Consider the following 16828-nt stretch of genomic DNA (forward strand, 5'->3'; position numbering starts at 1 on the left):
AAATGTGTGTGCGTCCTATGGGGCGAATGCAGGCTTTTGCTGAAGCCTGGAGAACAAGAGGGGTCAGTGCGCACCGACCCCTCTCGCTCTCCAGGCTTCGCGCGGATCCCCGCAAGCCGTGGGAGCCCGCGCTGGGCTCCCGCGGCTTGCGGAGAGTTGCCTGCATGCCGAAGCCTGGGCGCGCTGAGCTCAGCGCGCCCAGGCTTCACGCAGCTCTTTGCAAGGTGCGGGAGCCTGGCACTGGGCTCCCGCAGCTTGCGGAGAGTTGCCTGTTCTGGGGGGGAAATAATTTTTCTCCCCTTTATTCCCCCCCCAAAAAACTAGGTGCGCCTTATGGGACAGTGCGCCCTATAGGGCGAAAAATACGGTACTTCTTGGCTGAAAATAGATTGGAGTGTGGTGGAGTCTCCTTCTTTGGAGGTTTTTAAGCAGAGGCTTGACAACCATATGTCAGGAGTGCTCTGATGGTGTTTCCTGCTTGGCAGGGGGTTGGACTCGATGGCCCTTGTGGTCTCTTCCAACTCTATGATTCTATGGTTTTAAAAGGTGATCTTGTGGCTTCATCTACTGATAGCTGAGATTTGCCTAAGATTTGCCTAAGAGGTAAGATTGGAACTTGAGACTGGTAGCTTTCAGCTTATTATCCGAACCAATGTACAGTATTACATTATCTCCAATGTGCATGATATGAGGAACTACTAAGGAGCAAACATAGATATATCTGTGCTCACCTGGAACATTGACTTTCTGTGTAATTGGGCAATTAGAATAAGATGCCATTATTTGGATGCAAAAAACTTGTTTGCATTTGCCCTTAGGCTTGTTTCTGGGAAAAACATTTTCATGCTGCTTGTTTCTAATTCAAGGGAACCAGCATTCGTAATTAGCCAGGCACCAATCACATTTTGTGACTGGCAACCAGCCTTTTGTGAGGCAGTGGAGATGTCCAGGTGCCATTGTTTGGCGCCTAACAACCTGGCTGACATGGCACCAAAAGACATGCCTCTTTCACTGCTGCCCTGTCCTGCGATTCACCTGGTTGGTGGGGTATTAGGGCACTAGAAGATGCATGCCTTTTGGTGCTGCCGTTTCAGCTCATTGGGCTTCAGTGGCTCCCCTTCCTTCAGAAGGCTGGCACTCTTCACAGCTCCCTTGCTGCTGAAACATTTGCAGTGCCAACAACTTCTTCCTTTTTTTCTCATTCAGTGGAGGCCACCTGGGCCCTATTTTGTTGGGGCCAAGGCAGTGACTCTCAAGCCCCAGAATTAGCGGGCTGCTCCTGGTGGCAGCGGAGAGCAGCAGCAAAGGTGACAGTGGAGGTGCCAACAGCCATGGCAAGAGGCGCAGCCGATGGTGTGCAGGTGCCTGACCCTGCTGCTATAGATTGGGGTTGCTGCCTGGAGCCCCACCAACACTGAAAATGCGGAGCTGCTTGTTCTGCTGCTCCAACTTCCTAAACAGCTCCCACAGCTTCTGCAGTTCAGTGTAGGCCTGACTCCAAATAACCCTGTGACCCTCTTGTTGCACAAGGCAGCAGCAGGAGTGATACTGCTGTTGCCACCTTCTCCTTCTCCTATTCTCTCTCTGTCAGGTGAAGCTTCCACCCTCCCTCTTCTTCTTCCCCTTCTCCAATGCTGCCGGCCAGCTGTCTTCCAAGCTGGCCTAAGGAAGGTGAGCCACCTCTACATGGCTGTGTGGGGAAGGCTACTCTCACTGCTACCCCGCGGATCCTGTCCCAGAGGCCGGGTCCAGTCAGCCAGCTGCCACAGTGTTGGGGAAAGGGAAGAATGTATTATTCTGATGCATCATTCAGTCATAATGTGATCAGCATTTTTGGACTTTGTTCTGTTATTTGAATGTAACATCAAGATACTCAGGTTGAGACACTCCTATTGATATGTGTTTCGTCTGCAGTCTTGTTTTGTATTTGTATTTTTACATGGGATGCTGCTCATAGTTTGAGAAGCAAAGCTGTAATAATGGAAACTATTTTCAAGCTTAAAATAAAATCAAGTAACTTACTGAGGCTCATTTCCTTTACTAATGTGGTAAAATGAGGTAGTACCCTGGCCATGTGAATAATGCATAATATGGACAATATGGACTAGATAAATTAATCTGCTATATCAGGGCTTCATAAAGGTCAAGTGACTTTCTGTCCCACAGCTTAACTTTATATTTCCAGCCACTCACTGCCCCCCTCAAGCCCTATGTAGAGTTGTGCTTCGTTCATTACCACATGGCTTCTCTTCAATTTTGTGTGAAACCTAAACTAATCTATTAGTATATTTGGATTGTTACATCTCTTGCATGGAGAACTATTTTTTAAAGATGCAATCCTAACTCCACTTATCTAGGAGAAAGCCCCGTTGAATTACTTCTGAGTAGATAAGGTTACAACTACACTGTTAGTGCTTATTTAAAACATTTATGTGCCATCATTCTACCTGATAGCAAGCATTCTAAGCTACTCAAAATGAAACATAGCATTATATTTTATCACAGTTTAAAACATACAATTACAACACAAAGCATTATTACTAATCAGACAATATTTTAAAATAATAGCTATTGAGCTGAGTGGTCAGGTAATACTAGGTAGTAGTGTAGGTTGCTGATTTTGCACAGACACAGGGAAACTTGTAATATTGATTAGGTACTTCCCATCTCTTTCAGGCTATACACTATCATTTCATTTTTCTTGTTTATAAAACAACTGAATAGATTTGAAAACTTTACAAATCTTTGTTAATGCTGAAAACTACTTTTGAAATCTGTTGGTAGGAGTAACAAAACATATGTAACTTGAAACAAAGTTTTAGTACCGTAACTAGAATTCCTAAAACTCAAAACTGCAACTTCCTTGGGATTTTGGAATAGTATGGATATTGTCTTGTTGTTGTAGTACTTGTTGTTGTAGTACATAGTTGTTGTAGTACTTTCATGAGAATTGGGTGAAACTAAGAAGCTAATAGTTTTATGTACATAGCAGTTTCTGAAAACAAATGTAACTCACTGGTGCTTTTGCATTGTACTTATTCCTGGGAAGCTTATAGCAACTGAACACTAATAAAAATAATCTGAGAAGGATGAAAAAAATGTATAAAAGGTCCTCAAGCAGCAGCTTCCTATTCTTGAATGAGCCCTGCATTGGTAGACTTGGAGGTGGTGAGTCTCTCATAAAGAAATTTTGGTCAGAAATTTTCAGCAATACAGCTTGTGGATTATGCCAGCAGCATAAGAAGATCCTGCTGGATCAGGCCAATAGCCCATTTAGTTCAGGATCCTTCTCTCACAGTGACTGAACAGATGCCTGAGGGAAACCAGCAAGCAGGATTTGAGCACAAGAACACTCTCCCCTCCTGTGGTTTCCATAACTGGTATTAATCTTGTTAGATCTGACTCTGACATTTCAATCAGCAGTAGTCATTCCCTCCATGATTTTCAGAGTAAACCTCCATCTAGAAGCACTTGTAGTCTTTGCCTTCATTTTGGACTTTATGGAAGCATATAGTAATTATTTCCTGTTCTACTACAACTCTCTAGGACATAATCTGTCTGTTTGGTAATGGTGTGTCATTTCCCTTCAGGGTAATGATAATATAAATTATGTCTGTATATGTAAAATATGGTATCCTGGGGAAAACCCTAGGATATTCAGCTGGGCTTGTGACCCTCAAGGGGTCATTGGGTGTGCATACATGTACCTTCAGAAGGTCATCAGTGCTGGGATTCTTGGAATGTCAATGGCTATTGAAAGACATGAAGCATGTTCTGGAATGTATGCTCTGAAACTGCAAATAGTAGCTCTAGAAGATGTAATAACAGAAAGCTGCTGAATTCTGATCAAAGTCCAGATCAGTCAGATAGGCTTTATCATTTTCTGGACTAGTGGAATGATAAACTACTTTATGCAGTAAAGTGCTGTGCTCAGTGGGTGAAAGCATAATTGGACTAAAGGTATCCTTGGCAAGAGAAAGATGAGCACTTCTCCTGAAATCTCTGCCTTGTTCTGAAGATTGAGCTTTTACAGCCTGATAATGTGGACAGGACACTTGGTAGTGGATTAGGCTTACCACATGTCATTTGGCTCTTTGTTTATCATGGTTTGTAAGAGCTAATTAAGAGGGATTGACTGGATGCTCATTGTGGGAGGGAGCAATGCCTACCATTTTGAAAGAGGTAGTGCTGTGCTCCCTCCTTAAGAGGCCTTACCTGGACCCCGAGGTGGGTTAAAAAAAAGATTAGCAACTATTTTATTAGCTCATTTGACACACACTCCCTAGCCCTTAAAGGTAAAGGTAAAGGTACCCCTGCCCGTACGGGCCAGTCTTGACAGACTCTGGGGTTGTGCGCCCATCTCACTTAAGAGGCCAGGGGCCAGCGCTGTCCGGAGACACTTCCGGGTTACGTGGCCAGCGTGACATCGCTGCTCTGGCGAGCCAGAGCCGCACACGGAAACGCCGTTTACCTTCCCGCCGGTAAGCGGTCCCTATTTATCTACTTGCACCCAGAGGTGCTTTCGAACTGCTAGGTTGGCAGGCGCTGGGACCGAGCAGCGGGAGCGCACCCCGCCGCAGGGATTCGAACCGCCGACCTTTCGATCGGCAAGCCCTAGGCGCTGAGGCTTTAACCCACAGTGCCACCTGCGTCCCTAGCCCTTAATCCTCCATAAAAGTTTTTGTCACTCTGTTCCAAAGAGAATCAAGCACAATAGCTGCATAAGCCTAGCCACACACCATGCAAGCAAGGTGCTAGTTTAAGGCTTGGCTCTTTTTGTCATACATAGATCTGCTGATTGATGAAGCAGAGCTCCTCCTCCTCTGCAAAAGAAAAGGCCCCCAAGAAGTTTCAGTCCTAGCCTAGGAAAGGGCAGGATGTTTGAAGCTGCATCGTCGTCATCAGAAAGCTTGGTGGTCTCTGCTGGCAAAAGGAGTGGGGTGTGAAAAGCCAAACACAGGCCCACTGGTGCCTTTGGTTTGATCCAGGCCTCAGAGATAGGCAGTTTGGGCATCCTCTGCCTTAGTAAGCACAATCAGGTCTTGGCTGATGAGGAAGACAAGCTGCAAGCTAGCAATCTCCACCATCAAGTTAATTCTGAGTTTCCATTTGCTGCCACAAAACACAGGGTGCCCATCCACGTAAATGGGTCGCTGGTCTTCATTTGCCAGGAAAAAGTCACGATTGTTTTTCAGCTTGATGATGCCTTGCTTGTGGGATATTTTCCAGGCTGGCCCCTGCAGTGCTAGATCCACATAAATCTGATTGTCTTTAGCGGCTCTGCCAAGTGTGATCCCCCAGGAGTGCCTAAGATAATGCACCACCCTTTCACGCAACACAGCCAATGTCTGGTTATCAAAATCAGGGGAAGTCATTCCTGTTATACTGTCCACCAGCACCTGCCACTTATGCAGCTCTTGCTCCAGCTGCTGGAGTTCATGCTTCTGTCTCCAGTCTGCCTCGGTCAGCTCATGCTCCAACACCTCACCTCAGATATCATTTAGTTTGCTCTCATCTATCATGTATTTGGCATCAGAAAGTTGAGCACCTGATTCCCTTTGCGCAGTGGCTGTACTGTTCCCAAGAAGTAGTACTGCTTCATGAGTTGCCAGTGTATCGGTAGGACCTTGGCAGTGCAGGAGGGGTAGAAAACCTCTGGGTGTCCATGGTGGGTTGGCTCCACTGCTTTGCTGAAGAGCACTTTACTCTGCATAGAGACTATGGCTTCTGGATGCAACTGCTGCATGGCCTGTCAAGATAGCTTTGAAATCAAAGGGTTATAGAGCAGAGCATGCCACCTCTTCTGGATCTCCTGCAGATTAAAACAGCAGTTGAACCCCCAAGTGCAAAGAGGTCAAGTCATGGTCTGAAACACAATGCTGATCAACAGCAAAACATCAGTGGGTTTCCAGCGGCCCAAATCCTTGGTGACCTTCAAAGGCCGCTTGCACTTCTTCATCATCTGCTTGGTGATGCTGGGATTTGGAGCTGGGCTTGGAGTGATTTGTGCAGATTTGGACACTTTCTTCTTGTCACTGGAAGAAGGCTCATTGGCAGAGTAGTGCCCTGGCTCCACCCCACTGGAGTTCTTGGCCTGGCTGGATGATTTGGCAAGACTGCTCTCTACAAGTTCATCATCAAACTTCATCATCATGGCACCCAACACCTGTGAGGAGCTCATTTTTTGCCCTTCCAGAGACTTGTCTTCAGAGTGACTCATTGTGCTTGACACCATCAGTCTGGAATCCAGCATGTCATTCCCAAGTGTTATAGGAAAGACGTGCTGGATTCTCCTTTCTCTCTCTGACCTCCATCTTGGAGATGTGAACCTGAGGTGTTTTGAGAAGTACTGCCCAGTTGTGAATATCTCTTTTGAGACACAAGGTAATTGAGATGGTGGTGGCTGGTTAATTGCAGATGTTCATGGATGAAATAGATTATATGAAACAATTTCAGTCTGGGCCTGGTTATGGCATCAACAAAGCCTTGGCTGTGCTGATTACTTTTACCAGCAGAGAGTGCTAGAATAAGAGCTGCAGTTAGTGCAGAACATGGCTACAAGGTTGCTGAGCAGTGTAGCTAAGTGGAATCATATAGCACCAATCCTTATAATGTTGTGCTAGTTGCTGTAACTGTTTTGTGTTGCTTTTACATGTTTTTTATGTACACTGCCTTGATATTTTGCAAGAGCGTAGTATATAAAAACTCTTACTGAGGCCTCAAATGATCAGATTCTATTGTTCTGATCTAGTGAGGCAGAAATATATAACATAGTGATAGTCTAATAAACATGCAAAAAACACAAATGGTGTGTTGCTCTTGGTGGCTTGAAGATTAGTGTATGATAGAAATAAAACATTTTGAAGACATTGTAAAGTGGTTGAGGTCTGCTAGTTCACATCAAGCCTTTACTTAGAAATAAGTTCTGCTGAGTTCAATGGAACCTGCTTTCAGTTAAGTGTGTTTAGAGAGCTTCCTGGTGCTTATTTATTATTTGGATTGGTGCTCCTCATGCATGCAGGTTTCTTCTAACTTCCCCATCAAAATAGCAGTACTGTACACACTCTCTCCACACCTCCATTAATCCGGATTTACCCTTTCCAGAGAAAATCCAGTAAGTGGAAAAACCCTTGCTGCCAATGTCCTGTTTGCAATGTCTCAGCAACCTAGTTGCAAATTAAGTCCCTCTCTGGAAGCACTCTCTGTTACATCAAATTAAAAAGGTTGTGTGCATGTCAAAGCTATTGATAAACTTCTGCAAACTTTCAGTGAGTATCTCTGGTGTCATTAGCAGTATGCTAATTTAAAAGATTTTAGTGTTTTAAATGTACATTTTAGATATCAAGTTATCATAGTGCAATAAAGTTTATTATTTGAATTTGTCAATCTGTAAAGCATTTAAACTGTTAAAAAAAGAATAATATCAATATACTATTGGCTACGGTTTCAGGTTAGGTTGCTTTTAGATACACAAATGGTCCAGGCACACAAAATGCCCAGCACTGCTGCCATGTTGTGTGCTTGTTTAGATGGCCGAAAGCAACCTAAAAGTTTAGCACAGATTATTAGTCCTATCATAAGTCTGTTTGGGTTTCCCTTTCTCTTTTTCCAAACTCTTTCAGGCAACCATTGTGGTCTCACAAGGTACCTTAGCAAATGCACCTACTCTTTCTTGATGAGGTGTTCTGTGGTTATGAGAGGTTCAAGATGACCAGAAATAATCTGATGTATGTTCTGCTAACCATTATAGATTATTATTTATATAGTGCTGGCTACACACATAGTGCTTTACAAAGAAAAGTTGCAACAAGGCATTGCCTCAGTGGACCTACAATCTGAAATCGACACAGGGAAAGCAGAGGAAGGGGAGAAATGGAGGCAATAATATGTGATTACTTCAATTTCATGTACTTTTGCTTGGTTACAAAAAGGACTTACTGGAAAAAGAAAAGTATTTTGTGGAGGAAGTTAAAGGAAATGAGGGAGGTGGTCACATTGAGGTATTGGATGAATGAGGGTAGTAGAGCCAGTTCACCCAAGGTCACAGAAAGGGATGTGTTGGGAAAGAAATATTTTTTTGCAGCTACTAAAGTAAGTTGCTCATCTATGTTCTCTGATATTCTTAAATGCCAGAAAGTAGTTTGTTTCTGACTGTGTTTGTGTGTTTTGCTTCTGTTCTCAATGAGCTTTTTGTATTGCTTATAATGAACCCCCTTGTTAGACCTCATTCTTCTTTTCTTTCAGATAACATCCCAGATGAACTGAAGGACCCATTTTATATAGATCAGTATGAGGAAGAACATATTAAACCACCTGTCATCAAGCTGTTGCTGTCCAGCGAGCTCTACTGCCGTGTCTGCAGCCTCATTCTGAAAGGGGATCAGGTGGCTGCTCTGCAGGGACACCAGTCAGTCATCCAGGCTCTGTCTCGGAAAGGGATTTACGTCATGGAGAGCGATGATACACCTGTGTCTGAATTGGATCTCAGCTGTGCGCCAATCAAAATGGTTAGCTTAAGAAAAAAAGCTTAACTTTTCTTTGCCGTAGTACCCATTCTGTCCTTCAGAGTTTTTCACCTTAGCTTTCTCAATTGTAGCTTGTTTTAATTAGCCAACTTTAAAAAAAATATATCCCCTGCTTTCTTCAAAGATATTTGAATGAAACATGTTCTTATTTGTTCCTTAGAGTCCTCACATGGCAATGATTGATGCCCTCATGATGGCCTACACTGTGGAAATGATCAGCATTGAGAAAGTGGTTGCAAGTGTCAAATGTTTTTCTACATTTAGTGCCTCAAAGGAATTGCCCTATGATCTGGAGGATGCAATGATATTCTGGATTAATAAGGTAAAAAACAATGGTGTAAAATAACATCTTTAGATGTGAGTAGATTTGAACTCTACTGAATACATTTCCTGTAGTCATTGCATTTCAGTAGTCATTGCACTATTAATAAAAGTTATTCCGCCCATCAAACAATGAGTAATCAGCATAAACATATTTTATATTAAAGAGTCTAAATTAATAAAACAGTGCTTTTTCTTCATTTGACCATAATGACATAAGAGCAGCCCTACTGGATAAGAGCAAAGGCATCCTTAGTTAGTCCAGCTTCCTGTTTCCCACAATGGCCAACCAGAGGTCTCCAAGAAACCTACAAGGAGAGCACAAAGGCAATAGTCTTCTCCCACTGTTGTTCCCTTACAACTGATTTACAGGATATCTTGGTGGTAGGTAGCACACAGCCACCATGACTAGTAGTCCATGATAGACAAATTCATGGAGGAAAAGGCTTCTCTTGTTTGAAAGCTTTCAAAATTGGTGTCTGTCATCACATCTTGTGGCAGAAAATTCAGCAGTTTAGATACGTACCGAGTGAAGTATTTCCTTCTGTTGTTCTTGACTTTCCCATGTTTAGTATTATGAGAGAGGGGGAAAGCACCTCTACCCACTCATAGCCACTCAATCTTTATTGTTTAATATAGTGAAAAGGATCTGCTTGCTACCAAACATGATTTTGGGGGACTTTAATAAAATTATCCAATGTGGGAGGCTTTATTTATGAGGACTCCAATAAAAGTTACTCGTTGTTCAGACACAGGTTAGCTCACACAGCTACTCTGCTTTATTGTGCCAACCCAGTGTGAAAATCCACTTAATTAATTTAAAAACTGTTATTTTTGAAAATGATTATATATGAAACCAGAGATTGGCCTTAATTTTTGAAATAGGTTGGAAGTCATACATGTGAAGTAAATCAGTTGGGGTCTTTATTTAAGTCTAAACATAGCTTTTGTGTAGAGGACTTTTTTCACACTAAAGGTGCCTCACTTCAGCTGGATTGTGCCCATTTTGCACTGATAGTGTAGAAATCAAGATGTGGAGGATGTGTGCATTGAGGTTGAGAACTTTAAAAGGATATTAACCTTATCCTTCATGATAGCTATGTACTACCTCCAGTGTCAGGCAGTATGCTTCTGCATGCCAGTTGCTGGGAATTGCTGTTGTGCTCAGGTCCTTGCAGCTGCCAGTAGGCATCTCATTGGCCCCTGTGAGAACAGAATGCTGGAATAGATGGACCTTTGATCTAAACTAGTGCAGGGTTCTTAAATTCTTAGACTGTTGACTGTGAGTCATTTGCAGTGCCATGTCTTTGGAGAATAGTTGGTTGGGAGAGGGGAGAGTCTAGAAAAAAACAGGAAGACATTGAAAAATGAAAGAAGCACAGTGTGGGAGACAACTGACTGGACAAATCCCTGAAGCTGGAATTCCTGATACCTGCCTTAACTTGGGTGTCTGTAGGGGGGCCACCAGGTGGCGCGTTGGAAGATGGCTGACAATAACATCTCTCTGACCCATACGAGGTAATTAAGGGGCTGCTATGGGAAGTATGCAGCCTTCCCACCCACCCCAGGAGGTGGGGGGGAACTGTCTTGCCAGCGGTGTTCATAATGCACCCCCTGATCTGAGAGATGGGGGTGCCGAACACTTGGCACGAGCCCTCGGTGAAGTCAGATCTTCCTGACGCCGATTCCAATTAGCGCGTGCTGGTTGCTTCAGCTCGGAATTATAATTGGAAACATACAATTGGAAATGAAGCTGAAGCACATACATCAAGTAAAGCTCGACAGATAAGACTGCTGATTAATGGATCTCTGTGACCGGGAGTGACGGATGGATAAGTAAATCTTCTGATGAATTACCACTAGGAGACTGTATGTTTGGAACGAAGGGGGGGGGGTGGAGGAAAAAACTCTTTTTTTCTTTGCACGATGTGATATTAATAACCCTTCACCCCAGAAAGAAATAAGATCGTCGCGTTTTTATTAATCATAAGCAGGATTTTAAGAACTGTGTGGGATGGATTACATCAGGAGAGAAGATTGGTGAACGGTGAGAAAGAGGAAAATTTTTATGACGCAGTTAAAAAATGGCTTCTCGCCAAGACAGGCTTGCTGGAGAAAGAAGGACAGGGGGAGGAGAATCAGGATTGTTCGAAAGAGAAGGAATGTTGGAATGCAAGTTTGACCTGACAGAGCCCCCTGATTTATTTGATTTATTTGGCTAGCCTGAGAAAAAATCAAGGACAGACCGAAGATTAATTTTGTTTATGGAAGCGTTGAACAGAGGCTGTCCCTGAGCGATATGGTCTTTGAAGAGTACAAAACCCACACAGAGATGCCAGTTTTCAATCTGCTTGTGAAAATCATCAGAGATCGCAAAGAAAGGAATATATGATAACAACAAGAAGAGAAAGAAAGTAATAAAGGACTATCCGGATCGAACTGGATAGAACTGTCTAATTAAAGCAGTAAAATAAGTGATGCCTGGAGTTATCCGGAATTTTGGACTCGTGCGGAGCTTGATGTATGGGTACCCTCAACAAAATTTAAAATTTGGCTGTATAATTTGGAACTAATGTGATTTGAATAATGTGATGTGATTGGCCTGTTAATAAAAATTAATTTTTTAAAAAATAACTTGGGTGTCTGTAATATGTACTAGAAAGCAGAAATGTTTTCTACTGTTTGTTAGCACCTAGAGCCTTAAGATAATGCAAGGAAAAACTGAGTACGGTACCATTTTGATCATCAGCATGTGAAATACTTTTATGGGTGGCCTCTGTTCCACCTCTGGTTTGAGTTCAGAAGCATAAAAGACTGGGACTTCCGGGTTGGCGCCTCCGGCAATGGCGGAGTTCCTCCGATTGGAAGGAATTTGCTCCGTGGAAATCAGGGTCTGACCGCCACGGTGAAGGCGGAGACCCATTAAAATCACAGGCGGGAGAAGCTTGTGAACGTGGGATTCGGCTGGCACCCTTTGCGTCTCCCCTGCTCGCAGGGAAACCCAGTTTTGACTGCTTTTTTCATGGAGGGAAGCCGCATTGCTGTTGCCGGAGAGCGCTAACTTTTTCCTGTGGACAATTTGACTCTAAACAACTACCCGTGAGTAGAACGGAAAATTGGATTTACAAACGTCTTAATTTGGTACCGAAACGGGAAGGTTTCAAACAGGAAGTCCGCCTTCCCCTTTTGTAAATAGATTGAAGCAAAGAAGCTGCAAGCTAAGGTCTTGGAAAGCCTTATGTAAAGGATTAAACTTCCATCGATTAAAATCATTAAACCCCCCTTGGAAGCAGGAGAAGAGGGGGGAAATTTTGGATCGTGTAAGCCTGCAGGAGAGAGTGATAAAAATTAAATTACCACTGCTCTGAACCTGGAAACGGGCTGCCAGTAGATTGACGTTTTGGGAGAGTTCATTGACTCTGAATAAAACGTATGTTGACAGTTGATTAAATAAGAGATATATATGGTTTCCATTGTCCTCTTCTGTGTTTAAAAAGGAAGAAAAGTAACTGAAAATTGAAACTAACTTTACTTTTGGAACTGTGCTTGAAAGGATTGATACAAGTGGAAACTGTTTCCCTCTAGAGGGAGCTTTGGAAACTGTTACAAGAGTGGAGCTGGGGAATCTCCAGCTGCAGGATAAGAACTGTGAGAATAAAGGATTGACCTTGGACCATTTAAGAATGTCGACAGGAGAAGCCTTAGTGACTGCATTATGCAAGATAAGCTATTCGTTGGAACAGCTTCACAAGAAGACGGATGTTATGGCTACTAAAATTGATAACTTGGGACAAAAAGTGATTAATTTGGGACAAAAAGTGAGCACCAATACAGAAATTATTCAGGATTTGCTACAGGAATCTACTTTAGAAGAACAAAATGTGGAGAAGGAGAAGGAGAAAGTTGTTGTTGTCGAACCTAAAGTAATACAAGTGGGAGCCTCAGCCTTACAGAGGCAAATTGAGGACTATAAGTTGAGGCCTTTTATGATTGAATCCAGAAAAAGTCAGGTTTTGAGGATCGAAGCCCGGCCTGGACTGGAGAAGGAAAGCTGGAAAGATCCCTCCATGCAGGGATTAATTGACTTTTGGGACATGGACTTGGGTCAGGAGGAGACTGGAGTTCTGGGGGCCTTTGGATTTGGAGGAATTTTGAAACATGTCCTGAAATACTTCATGGATTTTAGCAACTATGGAAATTTGGCTGACCTGTCAAGAAGGAACAAAACTATTGTTAGGTCGGAGTTTCCCCGAGATCTGCTCTATAGCATCAAAGAATATGAAGAAGACCTGCAGAAGGGACTTGGAAAAGAGTTAAGAGCCTCGGACATAAGATCTCCAGGTTGATGGACTGTATGGAGTTGAGGGAAGTGACTGGCAGAGTCTGAGACCGGGGAGAGGAGTGGTGGAAGAAGATTGGAAAATTTAAAGTCTATATATAGAAATATTGTAAAATTAATGAGTGATAGAAAAATGTTGGAATGAAATTTTATGGCCTTAGTAGAAATGTTATAAGGAGTTAAGCTTAAATAAGTATACTAGTTTTAATGGAAATAAGATTAAAAATATGTTAAGACATTTATATGATAGAAAATAGAGAAAGATGGAAAGGAATTGCTGAAACAATTAATGGAAGTGGAATACAAAGGGGGAGGTGAGAGGAGGTCGATGAAACAAGGGAATGAAAGATAGAGTATGGAAAAGGTATGATGTATGTTTTTAAATTGGTTTTGTTTTGTTTTGTTTATTGTGTTTAGTTTAATGTCTTAAGGTTGTGTTTTGTATTGTTTATATATTGTATTGTATTGTTTTTCTTCTTTTTTGTTTTCTTTCTCTTCTTTCTTTTTTGTAAGCTTTAAAAGTAATAAATATTATTTTTTTAAAAACAGAAGCATAGAAGACTGATAAGGCAAATGGCAGTTGAACTGAAGCAGTACAAATATTTTTGGGGAAAGGTATGTAATTGTCATTATCTTTTCCCCTATTTTTAGGTGAACCTGAAAATGAGAGAGATAACAGAAAAAGAGGTCAAACTAAAACAGCATTTACTGGAAAGCCCAGGTCACCAAAAGGTAAAAGACACTTTAGAATAATCATGGATTTTAGTTTATTCACATGTATATTACTTGGAAGTAGATTGTATTACTTTTCAGCTGCCAAATAAGCCATTGTAGGATGGCTTACCAAGTAAGCGGTTGTAAGCTGTCTTGCACTTCATTTACATAGAATTCTGTACTGTGTGTAATGCTTCTGGTTTCCTTTCCCTGCATTCTTTGTGATAACTGCAGGTCAATGTGTGTATTGAGCTTCCAAATGCTTGTGCTTTTCCCATGTGTGCCCAGATGTTCCTTGATTTCAAAGTCAATGAGGAAGCCTGTGCATTTGGAGGCTGCATTTGGATTAGAATAGTTGTCTGTACCCTGCATTTTACTCATCTCTTAAAATGTCAATGCTGTATTTTCATAATATTTTTAATGTAACATATTACTTTCAGCATTTATTGTGAAGTTATTCAGGATCATATTTGCTGTACACATTGATTTGAAGAAATTCAGGAACCCTTTCAAGTACTAATAAAGCATGTGCTAAATAGTCAAAAGAATTATCAGTGTTACATGTGCAACTCTTCCCCTCTTTTCTCCCTTTAATTATTTCAATGCACTAAAAATTGTTAATAAATGCTACACTTCCATTACTGGGGAATGGAAGTTTTTCCTCAAATATAAATAACTTCAAAGTTGGTCTGATTTGTTGTGAATGTTTTGGCCAAACTGCACTGAGCTAAGTAGCACTAAATACTGCTGTAATGATGTTAACTGGTGCGGAGCAAAAAACTCTTTCAGTATTCTTTATTGCAGAAGGAAGCATTTAAATAACTGCCTATGAGACTTCTTAATTCGATGCTAGCATTTCCTTCTGAGGATACTGTTGGTTCAAGTATTTGCCTACTACTATTTCAAGAACCTACCATGATATGAAAGTGTCTGTGGATTGGGTGCATTTAAGTATTGCTTATAACTTGCTCTGCTGATGTTCCTCTCCTGTTCCCACATTCCCTTCCCTGCTTCCTGAGCAGTCTCCTTCCAAATGGTATTGGAAATTAGTACCTGTAAGTGAATTAATTCTATGTGACAGTTGTCATCTGCAAAACCATGGCTTTTAGTAATTCTTTTATTGGTGTTCGCTTCCATTTAAAATGCTGCTTCCACAACTTACAATATACTCTCTGCTTAAGGATTTTTTTATATTAAAAAAATGTAGATTCCATTACATGAGCCAACATACTGTATGTACAGCATACTCATCACTATACAGCATTTAAGAATTTTGGGGATTCAAAATCTTAATTTGGAGAAGCAAGGAAATCATTCAAACATTAGGAACAATCTACTGATTGTGTGTTACTGTTCTCCTGTTCAGAAAACTCCTTTTATGCAGTGCTAAGGTGAAGCTGGTCAGTTTAAAGTAATTTGGTGCTTGTATGTCTTAGAAAATGGGTTGTAAGCAGTGCTTTTTTTCTAAAAAAAATGTTTAGGAGTACTCTCATTTTCCTACTCATATTGAAATACTGCCCCTCAATGAGGCCAAACTTAGATTCACAAAATGTTTAGGGGTATGCGTACCCCTGCGTCCCCCCAGAAAAAAGCACTGGTTGTGAGGATTGACTTCCACATTTGAGCTTTAGGCAGGGTGCTGTTAAAATGTTTCCTATACAATGCAAATTTTATTTCTTGTGTTCATCCACATCATAGCCACTTGATTCCATTACTATTAATATTTTGTCTCAAAGGTATAGATGCTTAGTAATTTAACAAAACAAAACAAAATCTTCAGTATTTTCTGTTCTGCAGTCCTATGGATATGATGGATTCTTATTTTGGTTCTAGAGGCATGTAACTTGATTCATTTGTTGTTCTGATTATGTAATTAATCAGCTAAGGGAAGGCTCTGGATTTGCCCCTGCAGTTGGCTTTAAATGCTCAGGAGAGTCTGGCTGTGGGCAGTGTTGGTGATGGAATATTAAGCTATATCAAGTATTGCTTTGCCCTTTTTGACTGTGATCATTGAAATAGTAATTAGGGGGAAAAGCTGTTAAATGGGTCTTACATTCTGTAAATTCTTTTCGTGAACCACATTGAGGGATTTTTTGTTTTAAGCTATGTAATTTTTTCTGAAATAAATGAATAACTATTGCTGCAGTCCTGAAACCATATGCAGATTATTGATTTTATGCTAACCAGTTCAAAGCTAGTAGCCAAATGCCCTTGATCGTATTCAAGTTGCACTGGCATGCTCTTGCGATACTAGCATAACATTCCTTGCTGTCATCATTGTGCCAGAGCTCCTGGTGCATGGACAGCAGATGCCATCCTAAGCATTTATTGGATACTGCAGAAAGTATTTAAGTGAGAAAAAATGTCCCTAGCTTGTAATAGTTTCTAAAATTGTGTAGGATTTAGCTTCCAGAATGAAGGCAATGCTAGATATCGCTCAAAACCAAGGTTTTCAATTTAGTAACACTTAGTTTGCTTTGAAGTCATCCTTCTGGTATTGCTTAGGCAGTGGGGAGATGAAGGTGGGAAGGACAGTGGTGCCTCGCAAGATGAAATTAATCTGTTCCGTGAGGCTCTTCGTATAGCGGTTTTTTCGTCTTGCGAAGCAAGACCATTGACAGCTTAGCGGATTAGCGCTATTAGCGGTTTAGCGGCTTTTAGCGGATCAGCTGATAAGCGGCTTAGGGCTTAGGAAAAGGGGGGGAAAGGGGAAAAAACCCCTCAGGAACTCTCAATACATTTTCGTCTTGCGAAGCGAGCCCATAGGGAAATTCGTTTTACGAAGCGCCTCCAAAACAGAAAACCCTTTCGTCTAGCGGGTTTTCCGTCTTGCGAGGCGTCGTCTTGCGGGGCACCACTGTATGCTTTAAACTAACCAGATCACCTTACTATGTAAAGTAATCTGCTTGATTTGAATAATCATATTCAC

The 16828-nt window shown here is 41.7% G+C and overlaps 1 protein-coding gene and 1 pseudogene across 8 annotated transcripts in view; one reads left to right on the top strand and one right to left on the bottom strand.

The window, feature by feature from the left end:
• The window catches only part of CAMSAP1 (calmodulin regulated spectrin associated protein 1), a 45803-nt gene that overhangs the window by 10445 nt on the left and 18530 nt on the right, over nucleotides 1–16828 (top strand). For 5 of the 7 annotated variants that reach the window (XM_079961902.1, XM_079961906.1, XM_079961905.1 and 2 more), the window contains exons 3-6: nucleotides 8245–8507; nucleotides 8686–8847; nucleotides 13837–13917; nucleotides 14922–14954. In XM_079961902.1, coding sequence (XP_079818028.1) covers nucleotides 8245–8507; nucleotides 8686–8847; nucleotides 13837–13917; nucleotides 14922–14954 — 539 coding nt within the window. The remainder of the gene's footprint in view (nucleotides 1–8244; nucleotides 8508–8685; nucleotides 8848–13836; nucleotides 13918–14921; nucleotides 14955–16828) is intronic. The other 2 variants (XM_079961907.1, XM_079961908.1) reach the window with 1 other exon arrangement.
• On the bottom strand, nucleotides 4835–6368 carry LOC307207802 (microspherule protein 1 pseudogene; annotated as a pseudogene). Its single transcript has one exon. The product of its transcript is annotated as a microspherule protein 1 pseudogene (transcript).

This window comes from Podarcis cretensis (assembly GCF_951804945.1).
Source record: "Podarcis cretensis genome assembly, chromosome: Z".
Classification (NCBI taxonomy): Eukaryota; Metazoa; Chordata; class Lepidosauria; order Squamata; family Lacertidae; genus Podarcis; species Podarcis cretensis.